The sequence below is a fragment of the Passer domesticus genome, chromosome 13 (genome assembly GCF_036417665.1).
Source record: "Passer domesticus isolate bPasDom1 chromosome 13, bPasDom1.hap1, whole genome shotgun sequence".
NCBI classification, from domain to species: Eukaryota; Metazoa; Chordata; class Aves; order Passeriformes; family Passeridae; genus Passer; species Passer domesticus.
This window is the reverse complement of record NC_087486.1, coordinates 9514156-9523288: the sequence shown is the minus strand read 5'-3', so window position 1 is coordinate 9523288 and position 9133 is coordinate 9514156. Positions and strand designations below refer to the sequence as shown.

Here is a 9133-nt window from a genome sequence, read left to right as displayed (position 1 = left end):
CATTCCTCACTAGTGTGGGGAATAATGTTGTAGTGGCTGGGGTATTACAGTTCCCTATTACCAAGCCTTTTGGAAAAGCTTGAATTCCTCACTTTTGGCATCTATTTGCACTAAGGTGGGACATTGGATTAAAGTGGTGTGAGTAAATCCTTGCAGAGTTAAATCCCATCCCGTGTGAAACACAAATTCCTCTTCTAAACGACCCAGCCGGTGGTGCTGCTGCAGCAGGGCTGGCACTGGCAGTGAAAAGGCAGCGGTGAGGTTTGTGCTGTCAAACCCTGGGTCGGTGCTGTTCCACCCCCGGATGGCTGGAGGCAAAGGGAATGGGCAGGGACGCAGACAGTGTTTGTTTCTGTCATTTCATCACGAGTCCCACGATGTTTTGACCTCCTTAAAATCATCTGAAAGAAAGGCAGGGAGGCACATGAAACCACACAAATCCAAGTTCAGGGACAACTTCCAAGACTGCATGTAAGAACTGGGTCACGACTTCAAAGAGACCTGCTCTGTCTGTGGAGTAATGGGATTTTTAAAAAGGGCTGAGAGCCAGGACATCAGTCTGTATTTATAGGGAATTTGAAATGCTGAGGGACCCAGATGGCAAAATGGACCATTATCCCTAATTAAAATTTGATAAGAACTAAATTTTTAAGACATCCAGTTACTGCAAATAGTGGGAGTGGGCTGAATACACAACACAGAAGAACCTAAATGTTCAACCTTGTAACCGGACCACGCGTAACTGTTTGTGTACTTTGCACAAGTTCAGCTAAATCACAGCGAGCTGGAGCGTCTGGCAAGGAGAAAATCCCACCTGGCCCACGGGCGGGACGAAACGCTCCGAGAGCGGCCGGCAGCGCTGCTGCTGCCCGGCCGGGCCCGGGCCGGCACTGCGGGGGCACCGGGCAATGTCCCGGACCGGTCCCGGGCTCTCCCGGGCAATGTCCCGGACCAGTCCCGGCTCAGTCCCGGGCTCTCCCGGACCCAGTCCCGACCCTTTCCGGACCCAGTCCCGGCTCTCTCCCAGTCCTTTCCCGGACCCAGTCCCGGCTCTCTCCCAGTCCTTTCCCGGACCCAGTCCCGGCTCTCTCCCGACCCTTTCCGGACCCAGTCCCGGCTCTCTCCCAGTCCTTTCCCGGACCCTGTCCCGGCTCTCTCCCAACCCTTTCCCGCTGTCTGTTCCCAAACTCCGCGGACCGCCTCCCCCCCGCGCGGCGCGATGGTACGGTCCCGCCCCCCCCCCCGCGCCGTGGCAGTGGTGCGGTCGGCGCGGGCCCCGCCCCGCGCGCGGAGCCGCCATTGCGGGTTGTTTGTGCGGGCGCGCAGCGAGCGCGGGCGGGAGGCGGCGCCGCGCTCCGCCATGTCCACCCCGGCGCGCCGCCGCCTGATGCGCGACTTCAAGAGGTGAGCGGGGCCCGGGCCCGGCACCGAGCCCCCCGGGCAGGGCAGGGCAGGGGCGAGCGGGGGCACCGCCGGGGGAGCGCGGGGTCCCGCCGGGCTGTTGGCTTTGTTCGAGCCGCCTCGCCCGGGCGCCGACGGCGGGGGGCGTGTGAGGAGCGGAGCTGGAGCGGAGCTGCGGAGCGGGTGACGGGGCGCCGGGCTGGCGGGGCTGCGGGCGCCGTGCCGTGCCAGGGCCGTGCCGTGTCGGTGCCCTGCCGTGCCCGTGCCCGTGCCCGTGCCCGTGCCCGTGCCCGTGCCCTGCCGCCCGGAACCCGCAGGCTCCGGCTTTGCAATGGCTCCGGCGGAGTTCGGAGCGTTCCAGTCTTGTTGGGTCTCTCTGAAAATTAGTTTGTTGTGATACTCACCTGAAAAGGAAGCGCTAAGAATTGGCGAACGCGTCGTCTGTGTGTAATAGGAGCCCAAACGGCCTTCAATGTTTTTATGCACAATCATGTGATACTGTGTTTAAAGTTTGCGATCGTGGGGAATCTTGTGCAATATACGCGAGCTGCTAAAGGAGCAGTTATTAGTTGCACTCTTTTAAATGTTAATGGCTGAACCACTGACTCTGGAATAAATTATTTCCAGTCTGACACGTAAACATACTTAGAACAGAGCGTGGAAAAGGGTGGGAGGTTTCCTTGTAGGATGTACAGTAAGAGTTCTCCAGGCTGGGTCGCTCCGGAGTACTTGGAGGTGAGTCAGCTCTGATAGCGTCTCTTTTTTTAGCATAGCTGTGTTACACCAGGCCCTGAAAGCACATCAGTAAACACTTGACGTGTATTGTAGTTGCTTTACGTGGTTACACGCAAAGCAGCAGCGACAAAAGCCTGATTCGCGAATCTAGAAGCAGGAGGAGGTTTTTGGGAAGTGGAGCCCTCCCCTGCTGCTGGGTGAGTGTTGGTGTTTGTTAAGTGGGTGTTGCTTGATTCCTGTTCAAATCAAAACAGGATATTCAGACTTTTTATTGTATTTGCTTGCACAGATGAACCAGTGATTTTTTTTCAGGCTCACTACCTCAGTTTTTCAAGATTGCAATCAGAATTTATGCCTTTATGTTCCTACAAGTATTGATTTAATATAATTTTGAAGTTAAGGCTGGAGAGAAGACTCTAAAGCTGTGGAAAAATATAACCAAGTACACAATGTAAATCAAATCCACTGGTCATATATATAGCAACTTTGATATTCCAAAACTTATGTAACTTTTTCATGTCAATTTTTGTTTTTACTCTGCTCTTTTGTGCTGCAAGTTATGTATTTGTTTCTTTTGTTACTTGTACTTCATACTGAAATAAGAGACAGTGTGCTGTGAACGCTGATTGACTTCATTAAATATAAACTGCTTTTGCATACTGTGATTGTCAGGAGCAGTCAAGAGAGAAGTGTTCAGCCGATTTCTTACCTCCTCTAATTTGTTCGAGTAAACCAAAAGAAATAAAAGATTATTTGTTTACTTTGCTGATAAAAAAGGAGTACTCAAGCCACATTTTCCCTGCTGTTTAGGACTTTGAGGATTAGTCCTATTTGCAGTCCTTGCCAGATCCGTTCTGTAGTTAGACCCTGTGACAAGCAGGGTGCACACGTGCTTTGAAGTTGATCTAAAAACCAGAGTCATCTCCCAGATGCATTTGTCAGGCACTGCTGCTGGCCTGCAGCCTGGCTGTCACGCAGCAAGCAGTCCTGTTCCTGCTTTCCCTGACCAAAATAGTAGGTGGTTTATGCTGTTGATACTCAGCTGTCTGCACTGTGTGTGCTCGGAGAGCAGAGATGTAAACACAGAGTTTAAAGGGGCTCTGTAGGGCAGCGCCACTGCTCAGCATCCTTGGACAGCACATGGTGTTACCCCGGGCTGAGGCAGTGCAAGTGCAGGGAGGATTGCCTGGCTGTGCTGCTGGCAGCTCTCAAAAAATCTGCATGTGGCATTTAGTTAGAATTTGTCCCTTGGTCTGCAGAGGTTTTTGTGGTGACTTGTTTATAAGTGTGCTGTGATATTATCAAACCTCATGGTAACACTCAAGAGTTGTTTGTGACACAGGGGCAGTCACTGCATTTTCCTTATTCTTGCATAACTCTGGAGGTAAAACAGGTGAGGGCAGTAGGAGCTGTCACTGAGGGGGTTTGGGCAGGTGCATTGTTTGGGGCCTGCTGGTGGACATTTGTCAGGGTCTTGTGATCCTTTAGATGGGTCCGTGATGGGCAGAGGGGGGCGTTTGGATCCTGCCCTTTGGCTGCAGTATGCATATTTCTGGTTCAAGTTTGTGAAGCTTTTAGTGAGTAACATGCTTTCCCTAGTCCAAGGATTAAGGAACTAAAAATAATTTTAAATGTTCCCGTAATTGCTTTAGAGATAAACACATTTGTGAGGCTGGTAAGGGGGAGTAGCAGCACACAGGTTTCCCCTTTGCTCCCTTTTGAAACAATCAGCTTGTCAGTCAAAATAGGCTTATGCCAAATTTAGCCACTTGTCACACACAGATGTGGGTGTGCAGGAAAAGCTCCCCTGCTGCTCCCTTGCCTTGAGTCCCAGCAAGAGTGCTCTGTGTGTGTGCCACTGCCTGGATTGCAGCTCTTGCTTGTGGCTGCAGCTTGTTCTCCTCTCCGCTGTGGCAGCCAGCAGCAGTTGCTCTCTCATAGTTCACAGTGTAGCACCATAAATCCCAGCTGTCCGTGGTGCTGTGAGTTATTCTTACAGTTAATCCTTTGCTCCCTGAACACTTAATCAGACCTCTTGTGCCCTTGTGACTCAGTGTAAAACATGAGAAAATCTTGATGTGCGTTGCCTTGTAGGTCTGTCTTTCAGAATGCTGATAATCTCCATGTAATGCTTTGGGTATTCTCTGATTCTGGAATGAGAAAATATTTATAAAATGTGGATATTACTGGTAAATTATATCTGCAGGTGGAAGTATTTCACATATATGACTTGTCTTTCTATGTCTTTCTAATTCTTAGATTGCAAGAAGACCCTCCTGTGGGTGTCAGTGGTGCACCATCTGAGAATAACATAATGCAATGGAATGCAGTTATATTTGGGTAAGAGTTTTTGGTTACTATGAAATTCAGTATTAGAGGGCTAAGTATGACAACCTGGTGTTTGTTTTTAGTTATTCTCTTGTTTCATGTGTGTAAAGTCAGTAAACTTTAAAAAAATGGCCAAGGTAAAAATCTCTTTTCACAGTTAACGGGGAATGGTTAAGTAACAGGGAGGGAAAAAAGTTAAATTTTAAATTTGTTCAGCTTTTTTGTTGAATAAAGCTTACACGTGGCTTAATAATAGGTTATACTGTATTATGAAAAAGCAGAATTCTTCTTTAAAGTACATAAGTGCCACATGTTCTCAGCCATTAAATCCAGATGTATTAGTGACTGGATTGAATCCTAGTAGGACAAGGTACAGACTCTGTCTGGGAAGTTAAATATTCTGTGCAAGAGGAGGTGACTTGTGATTTAGTATCCTTTCATAACACTGAAGTGTGCTTGCTAATAATCTGCTCATTTGTTCCAAACTTGTCACCTAAAGGCATATGTATTGTTTGGGATGATGATAAAGTAGATATCCCAAACAGCAGGTGACTGTGGGACATGTCTTAGATACAGAGGTTACCTATGGATCCTTCTCTAATAATTTAAATTTTTGCTTCTGCCTATATCTTGGAGAGGATGAGAAAGAAAATACACATTTATTGTGCCTGCATGGAAGTACATAATGATCACTTTTAACTGGAGTTTCTTTTTAAAACCTTTCAGGCCAGAAGGGACACCTTTTGAAGATGGTAAGTTGCTAACTTTTGCATCCTTTGTCATTCTAATAAATGTTGCCAGTACTAACATTGTTCTGCTTTTGAAAAATAATAGATGCTATCTGTGTATAATTTGAAACAAACCAAGTAAGTGAAGCAGTGAGGGCTATAAAAATATGTATCTTGATCCAAGCAGTGTCTCCTCACGCTGGCTCATGGTTGGTTAGAAAGCCAGGAAGCAATGCTTCTGTCAGGGGTGTTTCATACACACCCCCAAGAGCTGTTAGCAGGGCTTATTGGCCTGACACTGCCAGGTGTGCTTGCACATCTCTTTAGCTGAGCTCAATAGGAGCTTTCCTTGTTTCATCTTTTTGGCATGTTTGATTCATCACTGTTCTCCTAATGAAGAACAGGTGAAAAACCTTGAGGTGTTCTCAGTATAGAACTCAGTGAGGTTGAGGGAATCCCAGATTTGTACATAAACATGAAAGCTGGTGTGTAATGACCCTCCCTCAGGCATATGAGGAATAATGAGTTTAATAATTATAGTATTATTGCAGTAATTGGCAGCAGATGGGATTTTCTCTGTGTTGTGTTGGAGGAATTACAGTAAATTATTCACTGATCCATAACAAAGGTTTTCAGTGAATCAGTTGTGAGCTCCAAAGACTGAGATTGCTGATTATGAAATTCCAGTGTTTCTTTGCTGGCACCACAATGCTTTCTTAATGAAACACCTTAAAGTCACCCAAGTCCATGGACCCAGCCTACCTGGGTCATGGAAAAGTGGGATAATGTTGGATAAGGCTGCCTTTGCCATGGATGCAGTGAGTCTCCAAGCTCCTACCCAGCCACTACTGCTGGTTTGTTACTCTAAGCAGTAGTTCCATAGTTCCATTATCACTTGAAATGTATGAAAAGCAATCAAATTCAGTGTTGTTTTTTTAGATAATGGTGAGGAGAAATACTGGTCATGGAGCACACAAATTAATTTGTTGTCGATGTTCCTGGATATGTTTTTTTGTTGTTAGTTATCTGATCTTATTTATCTTTGTTTGGACAGGTACTTTTAAACTAGTAATAGAATTTTCCGAAGAATATCCAAATAAGCCTCCAACTGTTAGGTTTTTATCAAAAATGTTCCATCCAAATGGTGAGTAAACCATCTTTATTTAGCTGTAATACTCATTAAATATTACAGCGTGGTCATGCATTCTCTGAAGCTCCAGAATGCTTAATCTCTCTTCAGTGCCATCTCCTAAGTAGATGTCTAAGACAGAACTGCTTGATGAAAAATTGAGAGTTATGATGCTGTTAAGAAGCAGCTATCTGCCTCTTAGTAATCAATATGTAGCCTCAGTAGCAAAGCCTGTGAGTATTTTCAGCAGCAGCAGCTGCACTTAGGTTGGTTTAAAGAGGCAATTCTGGCTGCAGATTCCTGCCCCCTTCCATTTAACAGCAGCCATGTCTGCAGCCACAGCATGAGCTGCAGGGAACTGCTGGAGCCAAGTGTTCATTATTCCTGCCAGGTGAGGTTTCACCAAGTCCCTGCTTTCATCTGGTGCTCTGTGCCTACCAGGACTAGCACAGGGAAGAAAATGAGGATGCTCAGTCACAGAGGAGGTGTCTGACCCCATCTCAGTGATGAGGGCAGCACTGTGCTGCTTCCCCCAGCACTGGTAGGTTTTGCTGAGTGCAGAAAAAAACCTGCCTGCTTCTACTCTGTAGAAATCATACCTCACATACTGTGCAGGCCAATTTGTCTCTGCCACAAGGTCTGTAATTTGTTGGGAACAAGCTGGAAGACAAGGGTGTAGAAGTTTGAGCAGTGAGTCTCAGGTTCATGTGAGCTCCCTAAGACTGATAGGTATCCAGACAGAAGTAGGATTTCAGGCACTTTTCCATATTTTCTACTGTGCCTTGCTCGTAGTGAGTGTGTGAAAATGGGGTAGGAGCTGTGTGAGTGGCTCCATCCTGCACCAAGGCCTTGCTGCTCCCTGGGAGGCTCTCCACTGTGACAGTGTGGGTCAGTCACGCTGGAGGAGCAGGACACCAAGTCTGCCCCTTCCTGTGCTAATGCCATGATCTTCAGACATTCCTTCTTTCCCTCATAGGCGTTCTGTTAATTTCAGTAATAAATCTTCAAAGTATGTGTCAAGCCACAGAAGATGGTGAGACAAACTGCTGTCCTGTTTCCTAAAGCATTAATTTAAGCACAGACTGAATTGGAACAATAACTCTGCCTGAACAGTGCCATAAATCTGACAGTTTCTAAGTGATACCTGTGTGTATTTGCAGTGTATGCAGATGGCAGCATATGTTTAGATATTCTTCAGAATCGCTGGAGTCCAACGTATGATGTTTCATCTATTTTAACTTCAATTCAGGTAACTTTGTATCTGTTTTACCAAATAATTATGTTGTTGTTGGTCTCTATTCCAGAATTCACAGCTCAGTGATGGGGATAGCCAGGTATCTGTACCAAGGGGAGCTTCAAATCCTTATGAGCTCAGCAGTATTTTTAGATCAAATAAAGACAAAGAAGCTACATAATTACTAATTCTAAGCTGTGAAACTGCCGTAGTATATTTTTGCACGGGAAAGCAGTTACTGGTTTGTGTTCATTTTTAACTGTTTTTACTCAAGATAGGATATCAGATGCAGAAATTTGCCTCGTGTTTGAAACATTTAACTTTACTGTGAAGCCCTCAAAGGGAAAATATTGCTGAAAGGAACTACTTGGAATAAGTAAAAATGGCCTGGCACAGTGGAAATGCACAGTTCCTTTGCTCTTGTATGATTGTTCTAATTTTTCTACAGTGGTGTTTTGTAGGAGACATCTTAGCCCCTCTTTAGTCCTGAATGACAGTATAATGTAATTACCAAATAGTCAGTTGGCTCCCTAGTGCTGACTAGCACAAACTGTCTCTGGTTTGTGAAGCTACAAGTGTGTGCAGCACTGATACTTAGGCAGGGTGTAATTTGAGTGTCAGTAATATAATTAGGGGTGCCTAACTATGAGTTTAACTAGGTTTTTTAACTGGGCCATTCTGAGTTGTGTCTGCCTCTGAAACACATTTGACTTGAAAGTAAGTTGATTTTTTCTCAATTTAAACGTGTTGGTTTGTCTCACATTATATTTTCCCCTTTTTCCAGTCTCTGCTTGATGAACCCAATCCAAACAGTCCAGCAAACAGTCAGGCAGCACAACTTTACCAGGAGAACAAACGTGAATATGAGAAAAGAGTTTCAGCTATTGTCGAACAAAGTTGGAATGATTCGTAACAGCTGCTGTGTTACTCTCCATCCTCATAATCATTATGTACAATTTAACTCTCAATAGAAAGGCTACCAGAAATTTCAAGTGCCACAGTTCTATGAATTTGCATAAAAACTCATTTGCAAACAAAATTAAGCCCTCCAGTTTAGGGGAAGCTAAAAGCTTGTGTATCTCAATTAATGTCCTTTTTATTGCATGGTAAGAACTAAGTTATTGCTACATAAATTTGTAATATATCCTGTTTGTATTTTTTTTCCAAGTGTATAATGTTGGTGTGGAGTTTTCATGACAGAATATACACATTTTGTAAATCTGTACTTTTTCAAATATTGAATGCCTTATTTTTGAATTCTTTAGATTTTTAAATTGGAGAAAAGCACTTAAAAAGTTTTTATATATGAATATTTCATGTAAAACTGTTAAATACATAACCTTAGTGCAAGACATTCTGCTCTCACTCTCTTTTTCCAAGGTCTCATTTTTTTGTCTGTGCTGTTGATACCCTGCATTTTACAAACAGAAAAGTTAATCCACAATGTTATCTGTTTTCATGGCATGTCTTTGCTCCAGCACCACAGCTTGACCTGATTCTGAGTGTCCTCAGTTGTATGAGGAAGAGACATTTTGGTAGCTGCCAATTACAAATGGGGTCCCACCTTAAACCAGCAGC

The 9133-nt window shown here is 45.0% G+C and overlaps 1 protein-coding gene across 1 annotated transcript; it reads left to right on the top strand.

Moving 5' to 3' along the window:
- The first annotated feature begins 1273 nt into the window (after positions 1-1273).
- On the top strand, positions 1274-8907 carry UBE2B (ubiquitin conjugating enzyme E2 B). Its single transcript, XM_064387969.1, has 6 exons — positions 1274-1404; positions 4396-4476; positions 5191-5216; positions 6247-6336; positions 7482-7570; positions 8340-8907. Exons 1-6 carry the CDS (start codon positions 1361-1363, stop codon positions 8466-8468), a joined length of 459 nt encoding a protein of 152 aa, XP_064244039.1. The 5' UTR covers positions 1274-1360; the 3' UTR covers positions 8469-8907.
- The last annotated feature ends 226 nt before the right edge of the window (positions 8908-9133 follow it).

Bases quoted from the DNA above. Each gene is read 5' to 3' on its own strand.
- UBE2B (XM_064387969.1), top strand. From the start codon at position 1,361: ATGTCCACCCCGGCGCGCCGCCGCCTGATGCGCGACTTCAAGAG. The intron at 4,477-5,190 runs GTAAGAGTTTTT...AAAACCTTTCAG, and splicing joins TGGAATGCAGTTATATTTGG to GCCAGAAGGGACACCTTTTG. The intron at 6,337-7,481 runs GTGAGTAAACCA...GTGTATTTGCAG, and splicing joins AAAAATGTTCCATCCAAATG to TGTATGCAGATGGCAGCATA.